The sequence below is a fragment of the Denticeps clupeoides genome, chromosome 5, assembly GCF_900700375.1.
Source record: "Denticeps clupeoides chromosome 5, fDenClu1.1, whole genome shotgun sequence".
Lineage (NCBI taxonomy): Eukaryota > Metazoa > Chordata > Actinopteri > Clupeiformes > Denticipitidae > Denticeps > Denticeps clupeoides.
Window position 1 is genome coordinate 7,944,957 of NC_041711.1, and position 16,575 is coordinate 7,961,531.

General features: G+C 40.9%; 1 protein-coding gene across 1 annotated transcript; it reads left to right on the top strand.

The window, feature by feature from the left end:
- The first annotated feature begins 4,306 nt into the window (after positions 1-4,306).
- On the top strand, positions 4,307-14,973 carry LOC114789853 (protein lin-28 homolog A-like). Its single transcript, XM_028979260.1, has 3 exons — positions 4,307-4,606; positions 8,659-8,846; positions 13,890-14,973. The coding sequence occupies exons 1-3, from the start codon at positions 4,307-4,309 to the stop codon at positions 14,212-14,214; spliced, it is 813 nt and encodes a 270-aa protein (XP_028835093.1). The 3' UTR covers positions 14,215-14,973.
- The last annotated feature ends 1,602 nt before the right edge of the window (positions 14,974-16,575 follow it).

The following is a 16,575-nucleotide window of genomic DNA, read 5'->3' on the forward strand; positions in this document are numbered from 1 at the left end:
ATTTATGCTAAAGACTATATGCTTTTAATGACATACATTTAAATTAAATGAAAAAATTAATTGAAATGGTAAACATTAAATTATTAATGCCACAAATATACCTATAACAAATAACGTAAGATATAAATACATAATGTACATATAATACATTTCAAGTAATTATTACATGTTTATAGGGAAACATTGTTCTTAACATGCCCATGGGGCAGAAAAATCATTATTTGTATTTAACTGTAGAACGCTTGAAGTTTTATATCTTTAAATTGTGCTCGTATTAGATATCAGCGGTCACATTTCATGTATAATCATTTCCTGAACCCAATATGTGTTTTATCTTCTGAAATAATTCTGATTATTTCATGGCATCAAATGTGTTGACAAAATGTTACCTTGATGCAATCTCATTAGTAATACACACATCTGCATTATTACAAATGAAGTGAATGAAAAAATTACTTATTCGGAGGAAGCCTTTTATCAGCGTTCTTCCGAAAACAACCACATGGGGGCGCAAAGACTTCGCGGCGAATATATTCTCATTTCAAGGGCCTAAAGTAGCATCATATTCGGTCCCTTTTACAATTATCCTGAGTCAAAGCATAACTGAAATAATAACTACATAAAATGGATGAAAGTGAAGTAAATATTCTGCTTCTCATATACGCTGCCAGTTTCAAATAAAGTCAATTCCAAAAACGACATATATATAAAACAACATAATATAAAAATCCCGGATCCGGGGCGGGCGGGGGCAGATGACAAACCAGCAGGAAGTCTGTCCGATAAAAGCAGCTGCGCCCTGTTCCAATTTGGCGCTGCTCCGCGGGACAGCCAATGGCGCGCAGCGTTGCGGGTACAGGTGAGAACTGCGCGAGGACTCGGCGACAGCGACAGCGGGCGTCTGCAGCGCGCACTGGCCGCTGGCCCACGTTTCTCTCACGTTTCTCCTTTAACCGCGCCAAATGACCCTGTTAACGCCAGCCAAGGTCAAAAAGAGGTAAGTTTTCTGATCGGAGAAGCGCGTTATCATGACGCGCGAAGAGCGCAACACGCAGAGCTTTGCGGAAATGGCCACAAGATACACTTTCTCCACAGGAGAGATGCGTTTGGCGGGGTTGCCAGGTCTTGCACCAGAAACACGCATCGACTCCTCTCTAAATAAACCCGCGCAAATAAAAAAAACGGTCAAAGTGCAGTCTGTTCCGACATCCTTCAACACTTCGCGACAGTATCTTTCTATTCTTGGAAAGAGTCAACGACATTTTAAATGATTAGGAAACAAGCTCCAAAACACATTCAGCGACGCCTTATGAAAGATGCCGTTTAAAACAAGCGTATTTGGCAACATAGCGTTGCAGCTCCCCTTTCTTCTTCCGGGTTCAGACGTAGGCTGTAAAATGTGGGCTTCCATTGGTCGTAACCCAGCGGGCTTTTCTTTGATTAGTGCCGGGGAAATCGCGTAATCGTTTTATTTTAACCATAGCACATTCAGGATAACGATTAATAATTATCTGCAAGGTTGCTCTGAAAATCAAATGTTGTGCGAACGAATCTACGCTACAACCAACTTTAATAGGGTGGCCAGGTTTGGACGCGAGGGGGCGTAACACCAGGTTACAAGTAAATAGAAAATAATTGTGCAAATTCGGCCGTTGATTATAATTAAAATGACCCATACGTGTATGAAACCTAAATCAGAATGCAACATTTCATTGGAATTAAACATTTAAGTTAACTGGCTAATTATAGAGTAGATCGTTATTATGAAGAACTGCTGTTAGAACCTTGTTTCTTCTTCTCAAAACAAGAGAAAGGAATGTTTGAGACTAATGTGGGAAACACAAAACAATGTCCCACAACAGGACGACCTGTGAGCAGCAAGTTGAACAAAGTCCCCCTGAAGCATATATTTAGAATAATTATAATTCTAATGACCTTTCTATAGACTCAATTCTAAACCTGTCACCACCAAAGACCACAGATTACACACAGTGCACTTAATTTTTAAATAATGAAATTGAGCTTCATACGTTATGTTGGTTTATTTATTTTATAATAAAGTAATAATGTTTTCACCCTGTTATTGTAAATGTGGGCAATGAATAGTGCACAAACTATAAAGACAACGTACGTGCATTATTTTCGGAAGTGTAAATTGTGAATTAATTGGAAATAAACCCTCTTTGCCTTCTCCAGGTCCCGGATGGAGCATGAGCGCACGGCAGCTTGAACAGGCAAGCACAGGTCAGTGCGTCCCCCCACCGGTGGTATTAACTCATATGAAGGTGGTGGTGAAGGCAGGAGAGCCCGACGGGGCGACTCTCACCCGCAAATCTAATTCGACCGACTCGTCCGCCCGCCTGTGTACTGTCGCTTCTTCTGTGACGTCACACGACCAAAGCTGACGTAAGCCACTCGATCAGAACGGCAGCGTTAAGTTGTAAAACAATGTTTTTTGTTCATTCTTTTGAACAAATATTGCTTTTTGCCACTTTTCGTAGTTGTGCGGATTTTCCATCTCTTCCTAGCGTTAATGCTTGTTTCTGCTCCTCGAGATGAATTAATTGAGAAATCGACAACTAAAAGGGCTATTAGTTCAAGCTTAAAATATCACTTATGTCAGGCCGTTAGTTTTTTTTTCCCCGCAAAAAAATCGGAACATTTTAATAAAGTTCATGCGCCCAAAATAAAGCCAGTAAAAGGGCACTCGTTCTGCTGTACGACATTTATATTCCATATCCCTATGTTGTCCAAGTTCTGCGTTTTCAGAGCAGAATATTTTGCTTCACGCGTGCTGAATTTGGTTGCATTCGTTAAGAGACGATCCACGGCCTTACCCCGTTCCCGGCGAGGAAAAACTCTTTAATTGGTCTTTTCGTGTCTGTGTTCTGTGACGACGAGAGAGTCGATCTGAATGCAGGATTTCCAGAGAACGAACAATGCTGTCCACGTCCCACCCTGCCCCCACCCAGAAATCAGCGGTCTCCTCGTGGCCAGGTTTTTATTTTTAAAATCCTCCTATTTCGTCCTGATACTGACGTGGCGTTTTCTGACTTCGTTAGAAATTGTGAGGGTTGACGAAAAGTGTCTAGCCGCCCAATATGCGTGTATATATATGCGTAATAATCCATCTGGAAATATATGTTTACCTCTAAATTGACTAGTTTCATGTCCTGGATGAATGGAGATGGAGAAGCAGTTTTTGGAGGTTTCAGTCTTGGAGTGGCCTTGGATAACCCAGGGCCACCTTGTAGCTCCGCCTAACTTAAGGTTTGCGACCACGGGCGGTTTCTCCGCGGGTAACGTTACCGGCCCCGGGTGTGCGTATTTACCGCTAGCGTTGGTTCTATTTTTAGGGGGAAGGGGTCCCGCAGACGGCGCTGGGGTGGGTGGGTGAGTGGGTGGATGGTGTCGGCCTCGGACCAGGGAATCAGGCGGGTTCTGCTGCTTGGACGTACGCAGTAAGCTGCGAGAAGATGAGATGTTGGAGAGCTATTTTCCATTTAGGACATTTACGGTTGAAGACGGCGAAAGAATGTCAGGACCTTCGGTTTCTGGTCCGGGTTCTTTTTATCGGGGTTCCGCGATGCCACGTGATCTCCGAGGACTAAGACCAGAAATTCGGCGTCGGTCGGATGTGCCTCGCCATCGTAAAGGTGCTTGCATAGTCTGGTTTTGGATTTAGGAGAAACGTTGTTGTTCCAGCAGCCATCCAAATATTAAAGTTCATGCAATATAGTTCAACGAATAAAAAATAAATAGCTTATAGCTTGCTTATATTAGTTAGTTGTGTGATTTGTTAAAGGAACCTTGGATCTTTTCAATTAGACATATCATTTGATGCAAAAGTGTACGAAAGTAATGCGTCCCTTACTCATTCTTCTGACTCTCGAATGTTCTAGAAACCACGAAGTGGCGTTAATGATGGTTGTCACCGGCTGGGTTTGGGCTGCAGGAACGCGGGCTGTGTTGTGGAGCACTCCATGAGCGCCGGTGTTCAACGACGATTGGCTGCCCGTGTTCTCCGTTCCCCGACAGGCCCCGCCCCGCTCTCCGCTGACCCCGCCCACCTCGGCGACGATTCGAAGAGGGAAATTAGTCGCCAGAAAGCGTGTAATTGGCAAAGTCACGTGTGAATCGGGCTCCAGAGCGAGGAGGTGGGAGAGAAGAGACGCATGAGACGCGCAGAGAAGTGAATTATGGTCGCAGGAACGCGGGCTGTCGGCTTGATGCAGAGCAGCAGCCCGTTTACACACGCAAAGTTTGATCTCCGAAGTTTGGCGCGGGGGATCGGCAGAGGAGGAACATGGCCGAAGGTGATCCAGCATTCCGGCGGGGTCCGGAGCCCCGACGCACACCTGTCGGTGGCGCTCAACACGTTTTCTTCATCCGACACGTGCTCCTCCTCCTCCTCAGTCCGCGGCGCCGCGAGGTGACAGCACCCCGTTTTCTGCTTTTTATTGCAGGAGGCGGTAAGGCGGAGGACTGCGTGCGCGGAGCAGGCCACTGCAAGTGGTTCAACGTGCGGATGGGCTTCGGCTTTCTGGCCATGACCAGCCGGGAGGGTTGTCCCGTGGATCCTCCCCTGGACGTCTTCGTCCACCAAGTAAGTTGGCGTCTCTGCCGCCGCGCGGAACGCTGGGAGACCAAGGCGCTGCGTCGCGTATTCTGGGCCTGGCGTGTGTGTGTGTGAAATCCCTTTTAGGCTCCACGCACCACGTCACACAGTTGCCGATATTTCCTGAAATGCTGCTGCGATTCGCGTTGACTGTGATTGTGATCAGCTTCAGCCTGCCTCTCTTGTGATGTGTGGTGGGTTTAGGAGGTATATGGAGGCAGGCTTAAATAAATGGGTAAGGAGATGTGAATAAGCTGGGGTTAAATGCAGGGATGAAGAGAGATGGTGGATGAATAGGCTCCTCCCACCCAGAGCAATTGTTCCCCACATGCAAGTAAACACATGTTCTCCCGCAGGCCAGCAGCCTGACGGGGACCTGTCTTCTAGTGTCCAGAAATGTGTGATTTCACATCATGCAGACTGTATAAAATCCCATATTCCCATGTTTACTGATGGTTTTATTTCATTAGGTAAAGGTTGAGGTTTTTTTTTTTTTATGCCAAACTGAGATAAAGGCTCTATAGTCTTTCGTTTGCATCTCCACTTCCTTCTTTCCTCGCTCCCGTTGTGGTGACCCCTGAGGTGGGGGTCTACATGCTCCTCAGAAATTCTCTGGGTCAAAGGTGTTGACCCCTTTGATCAGGCATCCGGACAGATGACTTCCTTTTTAGAAAGCCCCACTTCTCTCGGTGTGTTGTACATTCACGTTCAGCCCTTCACTAGTTTCTTAACGCAAGTTTTCTGGGGAACGTATTCCAGGTTGTGTGTGTGTGTTGTGATGCAGGTTGTGCCGTGTGACCATCAGTGAAGTCTGAGGGTATTGTGTTGAGTTTTTGTGGAGGACTGCTCTCTTGGCAGCTTTGAGCTGATACTCCAAAGACAAAAAGTTGGAGTTGTTGCCTGTGTTCTGTGTTCCTGTGTTTGAAGGGTCATGTTTCTAGGTTCCATTTTCCCCCTGTGGTGATATCTGGGAGATTTTGTGGATTTTCAGTGTTTTTATGTATTTTTAAAATTATTATTATCTAGACTTCTGGATGAAGGTGTAGGGTTTTCTGCTATGGTGAAAATGGCCCCCAGTCAGATTAACAATCAAGCCACCGGTTCACTATTTGGCATGCAAGCCCCACCCTTCCCTTTTGTTTCTCTCTTCTTTCTTAACTTGCTAAAGAGGCGAGAAAGGGGAAAATACCTTCTGCTCACGTGACTTCCTCTTGAGTCATCTATAGATGGTTGAAGTGATTTTTTCTATAGGAAGCAGGAGGGGATGTGTGTTCTATATGACTGCACTGTCTCCTGCTTTTGTCTTTTGTGTCATCATTGCATCACTGCTGGGATTGTTTTTCATGAAATCTGTTTCTGTTTTTAATAAAAAAAAAATATATAGTAGCCATTTTGCTATCTCCATTTCATGTTTAGTGCCTTTTTTCCAAGAGAGGTTTGTCAATACAACAGTATACAGTGTCTTGAAATGCGGTTTCACACAGACCCACCATGGTGCATTTATACAAAATATAAAAAGATTACACATCAACATGAATTTTAGGAAAATAACCCCAAAACATTAAATTAAAAAAAAAAAAAAAAAAAAAAAACCTTCTGTACTCTACACAGGGACAACATCAGACAATATTTTTTCTGAGCTCTGCAAGCAACTTTAGTCCCTGCGTTTATGGAATAGCAAATGTAATTGTTTCTTGAAAAGGAGTCTATAAATCAGATTTTTTTTTTTTTTTTTTTTTTACTGAGTAACAGTATACGACTAGGACTCATTTTATATTTCTATAAAATGATTTCATTTGGTTTGCTGGATGCTGCAGAGCCATTTCACCACTTGAATGGGGGTATTGGCATACCATTCCTTTTTTTTTTTTTTTTTTTTTTTTTTTTTTTAATTTATGTTTTGGGGTTATTTTCCTAAAATTCATTTTACAATAACATGAGCTAAACGTTCAGGTTCTGATGCTGTGGCTGAAATGTGACTCAACTCTTCATTTACTGACCTGTTTTCTGGGATTAGGACATTTATTCGGTTTTTAGGAAACGCTTCTTCCAGGAGCATTCCTTTTTTCTCTCCCCTCCCCTCATAATTCAACAAAGGCGCTGTCGTCCCTCAACCCCCCACTCCTCCATTCAGGCCCTCGACCCCTCCCTCTGTCCAGCCCACCCCCAGCCCAAAACAGCCAAAATGGCTGCTCATCAAGCGGAGACTGGCCCAGGGCTTAAGATCAAAAGGCACACGCCAGGGCCAAGGTGCGAGTATGGAGCACGTCCATGTCCCCAGCGCAGGTGTCTGAGGAGGAAGCTGCATCAGATAATACTGCAGGACTCAAGATAAGACTAGTGTTTATCAGAAAATGATTCTTGCCATTCCCATACGTAGTTTCCATTTACACTGTTTTTAATACCTTGCTCTCGTTTCTTGTATAGTCATCTACAAAACTAATTTAAGGTGGTCAGTCAGGTTGAGATTTAGTTATTTTTAGCTGCACATAGCGGACTAAATGTTCAAGCACCTAAATTCGAATTGTACTATTTAATACATTTGCAATAATTAATAGCAGCTTTGTATCTCCAAATGGGATGCAACTAATTCATAAATTATTGTTTGTTTGTTTATTTTTATAAATATAGCATTTATTCATTTAATTTAGTTGCATATGTTACAGAAAAAATCACAAGGTTTTTGGTAATGACTGTCATTTTGAAAGTGATGTGACTGTCATTGTGAAACACTGCAGCGCAGCACACTGTGACACAGTGAAATGTCCTCTGCTTTTAACAATCGCTCTTAGTGGGCAGCCATGACAGGTGCCCAGGGAGCAGTGTGGGGATGGTCCCTTGCTCATGGCTCGGGATTTGAGCTAGCAACCTTCATATTACGGGTATGTTTCCTTACCCGCTAGGCCAACCAACTTTTTTTTTTTTTTTTTTTCTAGTATTTTTTTTTCTATTTTTTTATTACAAAGTATAATTAGAAAGTTTCAGAAAAGCTTTGTGCATTTTTTCTAGTATTTTAATTCTAATGTAAATGCACAGTTTTCAGAAACTTTTTAAACCCAAAATGAACCCAAATAAAAATTTAGAAAAAATGGACATGGTACTTTTTTTTTTTTTTCCCTCTTCAAAAAGACATGACTGACCATTTTTCTGAAATTAATTCATTAGTATATAACCCTAATCCTATATATAAATGTTCAAATATGGTCTATGTACAAAAAATTTTAAGCTGTGATTAATTTGCATAATTCCTTGTTTCGATTATTACATTAATATTGTTAGAAGCTTTTATGTTTTTCAGATTCTCTGACTTATATATACACACACACTTTTATTATAACTTCATTTTAGCTTTATGAGTGTGTCCCATGCTGAAATCAATTGTAATATAATTGCAAACCTCAATTGGAATTATGACTTGACTAAATGTTTATTTAATCATGTAAAGTACGAGTTAGCTTCATATTTTAATTTCTAATGCCATTATCCATTTCTTTCAAATGAGATCATGCATGTTGCTTCTGTAGAATATTGAAATCTGCTTGACAGGCATAAGCCGAATCGAATCTGCGCTTCTTTTTAAGAAGAAGATAAAGTCTTTGTATCCTTAATCAGGAGTAGAACAACTTATGTAACACAAGCTTCCGGACATCCTTTATTGTTATTTGAAAAGGGTCCCTGCACGCAGATTACATCACGGCAGCGTTGTGAATATTCTATGCCCTGCATGCCGTGCGTTTTGACATTTAATTAAATGAGGAAGCGTATGTGTGGGTGATATTGTATGGACTGTTTCTCCTAATTACATTGCATTGATTTAAATATTCTCATTAGCTGTATTAAAATGTCCCCCATCTTCAAGGTGTTTCTTGTTGAATATAATGCAAAATTGGTGTGATCACAGTTGCGCTGTGTAATATTGGTTCTGATTTATGCATGTGTGCTAATAACATTTGTTCATTAATTCATCAGGCAGCACTATATACTATTCCCCCCCATAATCATAATCTTGTAAAAGCCCGTTCTTCACCTTCTTCTCTCAGAGTAAGCTGCACATGGAGGGCTTCCGCAGCCTGAGGGAGGGCGAGCCTGTGGAGTTCACTTTTCAGAAATCCTCCAAGGGCCTGGAGTCCCTGTGGGTGACAGGGCCAGGAGGTGGCCCTTGCCTTGGCAATGAAAGGAGACCCAAAGGGAAAAGTGTGGCGCACAAGCGAAAGCAAAAGGGAGATCGGTGAGTCTGGGTGATCAGTGTGTCACTAGTTTACTATAAATGCTGTTCCCTTTCTTAATAATCCTAACTGAAACGTGTGCAGTACCAACCTAATACCAATGTTTATGTGTGTGTGCTCAGAATTACTATATTTTTATATTATAGGTTTGTGATAAAGTAATAAAGGAGACATTAGTAAGTATTTTGTAAAACGTCAGCTGCTACTTTTGTGTTTCTCTGAGACAGAACCTTTTTTTTTTTACTGCTTTGGCTGTCCTGAGCCATCAGTGATTCAGCGAGCTCCTCCAATCAGCCTGCTGCTCTGTAGGGTCCATGCCGGTTGCCATGGTTTTATCACAATATTGTATGAGGAAGCTCTGGCCCTGCTAAATTGTTGCTATTTCGGTGGTTCTTTTGAAGGCCCCGGTGCTCTTTTTGGCTGCTTATTTTGACTGGCATCATATGGCACACAGGTTCACACAGGTGAATTAGTGTTAGAAATGTAGTGTCTGTCTTATTCTGTTTTTTTTTCTTTCTCCTTCTTCATTTTCGCCATGTCTGGGGTGTCCGGCTTTACTATGTATGCACAACACCATAGCCCTTGTGTACATGGAAACCTGACCATTGTCCAGATCAGTCACCAAAAAGAGCATAATTAAAAAGAAAAAGGTATAGGTAAAAGGGTGTTGCAGGTTAATCTGATGACGCAGCCTGTTATTGGCTGTCTTTTCTTTTGTTTTGGTTTGGACTGGTGTGGTATAGGCTATAGGGTGAGAGTGGGGGATGGGACCCGAATTCCAGTGCCCTCCCCCTCTGGTCCCGCGTTCTAATTGAAGATGCCAGCATGAGGGGACCCCCTGCAAGCCACGCAGTCAACCACGCGGAAGTGGAAGCATGGATTCCTCCAGCGACAGCTGATGAAGGGTGCGGAGTATTGACAGGATTACTGCCTGTATGGACCGACCGGCTCTGTCTCCACACGCAACAACCCTGCAGGACACCTGGACTGTCCTTCTGACTGTAGGATGGCTGTATAGATCCTCTGAGTGGAAGTGGCTGTGGATATGAGCATTAAATATATTGTTTTTTACTCGTAATGGATGCTGAGTGGTACTGCAGGAAAACATTAGCCATTCGTGTTGATTCCCATGGAAGCACATGTATAAAGGACAGGTCATGTGACTCAGTGTGTGCATGTGTGGTGTCCTGTGTGGCTGAATGCGCAATGCTAATGTCTTTGTTGCGTGATTTCCAGAAGACAGAAACGGGATAGACAGCAGTGCAGCTCCTTTCATTGGTTAACTCATTTTTCATTTGTCAGATAATACTGCAGCTTATGTATTATGTTACTTTCAAGATTTTACAACATGCAGTGAAATGCATCCTGAACCAATATAAAATATGAAAAAAAAAAAATAAATCAAATGGAATAAAAGGGGAATAAGGCTAGTAAAATGCAAGCAGATTTTTACTGTCAGAGTATGTAGCAGAAAGTGAATATGAAGTAAAAATGGACTAACAGTGTAGGGATTCCTAACTACAGTGCGGTGTGCATTGACTGTGTGCTCAGGTGGCTGGGGTGTGAGGTGTGGTGGCATGTCCTGGTTCTGTGTCCTTATGAGTCTCTCAGTCCTGACCATGATTCTTTTGCCTGATTTCAGATGTTGAAACAGGCTGTATGGCTGGAATATCTCTCTAAGCTCATCCATCATGTTTGGATTTGGTCGTTTTCTCAGGATGTCTATAACTGAGATCACACTTGTGATGTATGGGAGACGTGAGCAGGGGCCAAGGACCTGTCTTTGGGACTGACTGGTTACATTTGTGCTATATTTTCCATTACTTAATAGAATTATTGGTTTTGATTTTGCTTTGGTGTATTTATATCCCCACCCATAAAAGCTAAAAAGGTTTGGACCAAACTGTATTTGGAGTACCATTACATCCTTAATATGCAGGTCCCATTACATGCCAAAGTTTCCTGCTGTTTTATTGCCTTCGGGGTGAAAAATGATTTTCTGTAAATTTGACCTGAGGGGAGAGATTTTATAATGAAAGGGATAACAATTCTTCTCTATTTATGCACACAGCCATGTTCCACAAAACATTCAGTGGTAGACTGTCAGCTCACCACCACTGACAGGTTCTCTGTCAGTCCATTCAAGCTAATGAACACTATTAATATACATTTATTGACACCAAACTGTCTCCATGTTCTGAATTTAAAGTAGTCATTCAATTTTAAACTCTTGACTACTTTCACTGTCTGATCATCAATGTGAAGAGCTGGAAGTGGGAGGGGTTTCTGGTTTTAAATATCAGTTGCTTCATTTTATTAATAAATTGTTTGATTTGCAAGTTCCTTGCTGAATTTGTTTAGACAAATAGGGAGAAAACCACAACCAGAGGCATATTATTTGCTTATTTAACAATATTGTTTCTATATCAGAGGTGTAAACTGAAAACGAGAGAAGAGATGCAACAGTCTATTGTGGCCCTAGATTCAGACCAACAATATAAATTCTGCAGCATAACTGCTTATTGATCTCGCAGCATTTTCCTTGCTTGTCTAAACCAAGCGAACAGATTTCTATAGTATATGTATGATGTGTTTGCGCAGTAAAACTGATCAAATGAAACCAATAATATACAACCGAAGCTGAATAGACCTTTTAAATATAAGGTTATTTATGTAAAGCATATATACAAATATAAATAATTTAATTAATGGACCTGCCCATATTATAATTCTATTTTTACTAAATGTATGTTGCGGTAGGCTGCGGCTGAGTCTGTGTTCTGTGCACCATAGAAAGTCAAAGTGCTGCCATCTCCTGGTGAAATATAAGATTGTTCAGTATTCATCGACATCATATCAGCATCATAAACTGATAATGAAGACATTAAACGATTGTCTAGAGTACAAATTTGGACACATCCACCCACACCTAGTGTTGTAGTCAAGACCATATAAACTGAAACCAAGACACTGCTGAGACTTGAGGGTACCAAGACCAACAATATACTAGGGCTACAATTACTCAAGGACATCACATTACTCAGATCAACTTTAGAGAAAAAAGGCATTGCTGTAAACAGTCCATAACTCGTTAAAATTCAAATTCATGTTATCCTTTCATTTATATTGTCTATATGTTTCTCATTTTAAATCTCCTAAATTTGTCATAGTTGCATAGTTATGCCTGATTGAAAATAATATTCTCAGCAAAACAGTCCTATAACACTTTTATAAGACGTCATCAAGGGAAAGAGATGGAACGCACCAGAAATATGTTCATATTAAGTCTCTTACACCAGGGACAGAGGCCTTGGGTAAGATAAGAATATGGATATGTAATGATCCCTTGCTTTGAATTGAAGACAATGGACATTTGGCTCTCAAATGTTCACTGACCCTCTTACATACATTTGCTAGAAGAAAATGTATCAAATTAGTAAGACAAATGCTAGTTGACTAAGCTACAGTTAACGACTTAACAAAGGGTAGTGTGCGGGGACCATGAACTTTTATTTGAAATAATTTACTCAATTCATTTACAAACTTAAGATACACACCTCATGATTGAGAGGACTCAATTTAATCATGTTTTATTTTAATTTTGGAATGTCATACACATAGACACTGCATTGTGATCAAATGGACTGCGCATCTTGCAAAATAACAGGCTTAGCCAATGGAAGGACTACACAGACATATGTTGTGGTATTGACTTGATCCAGGAACAATTACAAGGTCTGGGGGGAAAAGTGCAGAGAAAATGGCCTTAAAGCAAAAAAGAAGTTGGAATCATAGTAGCAGAGTTGGATTCTGAGGGGTCAGCATACAGGCTTAAATGGTAAACTGTACTTCTCAAAGTGACAAATATGTTTGGCACATTGATTCTTATGACAAGTTAAAACCTTTTGTTGTGTATTTTAACAGGTGTATCGATGCCTTCTCATGAAAAAGATTTTGTCTGAATTCCTAAAAAAAACAAGCAGTGATGAGTTATATTTATATTTATTTTTTTTCATGGCACTTAAAGCAGAGCTAGTTCACGACATTGTACTTAGTTAGCTTACTTTTCATGGCGTTTTCTCTCCAGATGCCTGGTCAATGCAGACATTGTCCCAGTGTTACAATATAACGTTTTTAAAATAAAGGCATTTGACTGGTTTCAAATAAATAACGTTACTGTTCTGTGAGGAAGCGTTTTTTTTTTTTTTTCCCCTTTTTTCTTTCCCCATCCCTTCGACGAGATCGAGACCAAACAGTGTTGAAACAGAGACAACAAACAAATAGTCTCAAAACCAGAAATACAACAGTACCAAAACCTATGCTGCTTTTGATTTCTGAATGTTTGCACAGTCTTACATGGACTACAATGATGCTCAGATTTTTCCAAGATCCTTCCTGATTTTTCTGATGCAATTTTTATATGAAGGTTTAAATGAGCAGTTTGGCTTGAATTTGGCTACTTTAATTGTACATTTGTACAACTGAATTGAATGTAATGAAATAATATTACTTGTGTAGGAATCAAAAAGATGTTTCATATCTTGCTCTTGAAGCAGCATTGTTTTTATATCCAAGCAATAACAGTTGCTTAAAAAAGACAATGGGGGCAACATGTGCAGCACAATTGCGATTGATCGTGGAAACTCCCTTTTATTATTATTTTGAATGTAATGAAATAATATTACTTGTGTAGGAATCAAAAAGATGTTTCATATCTTGCTCTTGAAGCAGCATTGTTTTTATATCCAAGCAATAACAGTTGCTTAAAAAAGACAATGGGGGCAACATGTGCAGCACAATTGCGATTGATCGTGGAAACTCCCTTTTATTATTATTTCAATTACTTTTAGTAACGTAGAAAGACATTAAAACCCAGTCATGTGTAATCACCAAGCAACCAGCACAAACTCAGAATAATCACAAAATGGAAAACCTTTATTGATCCTTGCAGTTTATCAGTTAAATTAAAAGTATTTTAATGCATAAAGGAAAGGCAATGAAACCTGTAAATGTATTATTATTTTTTTTCTTTTTTTTTTTCTTAGTTCTGTTCCAAGATGTTACAATTGTGGAGGTCTGGACCATCATGCTAAAGAATGCACTCTCCCACCCCTGCCAAAGAAGTGCCACTACTGCCAGAGTGTTTCTCACATGGTGGCCCACTGTCCTCTCCGGGCATCCACACCACCCACTGTCACTCAGGGAAGACTCAGCACTAGACAGCATGCCTCTACCTCCAGCCAGACACTGAGCTCCCACACCCCTGAGGCCAGCTCCACTCAGGACACGTCTCCCCTCAGCAAGTCCTCCAGCTCCTCCGAGGACCGCCCTCAGAAGCCAGCCTCAGCACGCCGGCGGAAGACGTCCTGACGCCCTCCTACTGCTTTCCCAATCGAACTGGTTCCACTTTCCAACAGCCTACCTCAGATGCCATTTCAGCAGCAACTCGAAAGAATGCAGCACTACTGGCTCAAATTTTCTAAACATGGCACACTGCGAATGTGACAAGGAACAGGACTTTATTCAGATGTTGCCATCTTCTGTGTCCCTTATGTAATCTTCAGTGGCGAACCTGGAATAGGAGACTAGTGGAGAATTTTATTTTTTTTATGGATGTTTTTTCTTGTGGGTTTTCACATCACAAAAAGGCAAACCTTGGAAGCCAAATGATGTTTAGTGTCCATTTATTACAGTGACAGTTTAACAGCTACACATGCAGACCCCATTCACAATTCCTGAAAATAGAAAATGTTGGCGAAAAGTGAGAAAGGATCTTACATGGACCACAACGATGCTCAGATTTTTTTCCTACATCCTTCCTGATTTTTCCAATGCAAATTTTATATGGCTGTTTAAATGAGCAGTTTGGCTTGAATTTTGGTTACTTTTTTATACCTCCACCATATTTGAGTATAAAATGGGAAAACACATCACTGCTTTCAGCTTTGCTTTTTTAAATTTCATATTTTTATATTTTTAGTGTTTACCTTGTTGGATCAAAGTTTTCATTACTTTTTCATGGGCCTTGGGGATAAAGACTCGTAACCGAAAAGTTGGGTTCGAATCCCAAACTGCCAAGGTACCACTGAGGTCCCCTGATCCAGGTACCATCCCCACTCACTGCTCCCTGGCACCTTTCATGGCTGCTCACTGCTCACTAAGGCTGATGCAGAGTTTAAAGCACATTTTTGTCACGTTGAACTGCAGTTTGTCACAATGACAAAAATTTATTTCATATTTTTAATTAAATTGCTTTGTTGATCCATTTAAATAAATGGGCATGTTTTAAACAAGCATAACAGACATTATACCTAAAGCTTTTTAGCAATAAAGCAAAGCTGGGGGTGGTCAGGTTTTTTCCCCTTAGCCGAGGTCTTAAAAACTCAGCACTAATTATGGACTAGTTATCACATCTTTTATATATCTGCATCCACTGCAAGTCTATTTACATTTACAGCATTTATCAGATGCCCTTATCCAGAGCGACTTACAATCAGTAATTACAGGGACAGTCTCCCTGGAGCAACTTAGGGTTACTTTTCTTGCTCAGGGACAAAATTGGTAGTAAGTGGGATTTGAACCTGGGTCTTCTGGGTCATAGGCGATTGTGTTACCCTCTAGGCTACTACCACCCTTTTTTGATGCCATCGTTTCTCTATGACCTTTGTGAAGCTGGAGTTGTGAAGTGGGTCAGCATTTTGTAATACGCATCAACCATGCTGCACATATTTTTTTTTTTATTTCTGGTCTCTCCCCCAGATGGCTCTCTTTTACCACCATTCTGACCAGATTGGCCAGAGTTTCTAACCCCCATGCCCCTTGTTGAATACACTGATGAGTGCCTGTCAGGCTGGGACTCAATCAGGGTCGTCTGTAATCTAGTCGTGCTTTGTAAGTATCGGCTGCTGGTAAAAACTCCCTCTGTTTTCCACTGTCTTGAATGTACGCGATCACCCATGTGTGTGCTGTGATCTCAGCCCCATGCTGCCACCCAACACGTTGAGCGGGTGTCTCCCTCTCCGTCTCTAAGCTGGCAGTGTGCGATGGCAAGGGAGAGGAGACTACACTGACTCTTATCTATTCGGTCGGAGCTCCCCACCCCACCATATTCATTTTCAGTTGGATTCATTTTTATGCAGCTGACAAATAGCCAATGGTAACATCGCAGTAGACTAAGGATAATTTGAATGTTAATAATGTAATAATGTTGGCATTGTGCTCACTAATTTGCAAGTAAAGCAATGCTACATGTGATTTATTTACACCATGAGAATCTATGCCGGATCTCTCAATGTTTTACCACATTTTTACCTCCGTTTACCTGTCTGGGTCTTTAATAGCTGGTGTGATAATTATCACTGGGAAGGAGGGTGATCCTTCTTCTAGTGAAGATTCTTCTCAGCCAATGACAATGCCGGGCCGGAATTAACTGTGGTGCCATTTAACATGGTGTGCAAACAGCTTTACACTTGGGTTGAGGTTAAATCACTCAATAATTATTAACTTACAATCACTAGAGAGAAAAAAAACACACCAAATAATTATTACAGTGTGTTCTAACCAGGTTTGATTAAATATTGATCAAATGTAGTGAAACTTGCTGCTAGTTTTTAATAGTTGGGTTTTTCTATTATCAATGTATTGTGTGTCTGTTAGATGTAGGATTGGTCAGAGAACCAATAGATCTTTAACTATATATTTACAAAATATTGATACATGAATTATGTCTTC

Bases quoted from the DNA above. Each gene is read 5' to 3' on its own strand.
- LOC114789853 (XM_028979260.1), top strand. From the start codon at position 4,307: ATGGCCGAAGGTGATCCAGCATTCCGGCGGGGTCCGGAGCCCCGACGC. The intron at 4,607-8,658 runs GTAAGTTGGCGT...TTCTTCTCTCAG, and splicing joins TGGACGTCTTCGTCCACCAA to AGTAAGCTGCACATGGAGGG. The intron at 8,847-13,889 runs GTGAGTCTGGGT...TTTTTTTCTTAG, and splicing joins CGAAAGCAAAAGGGAGATCG to TTCTGTTCCAAGATGTTACA.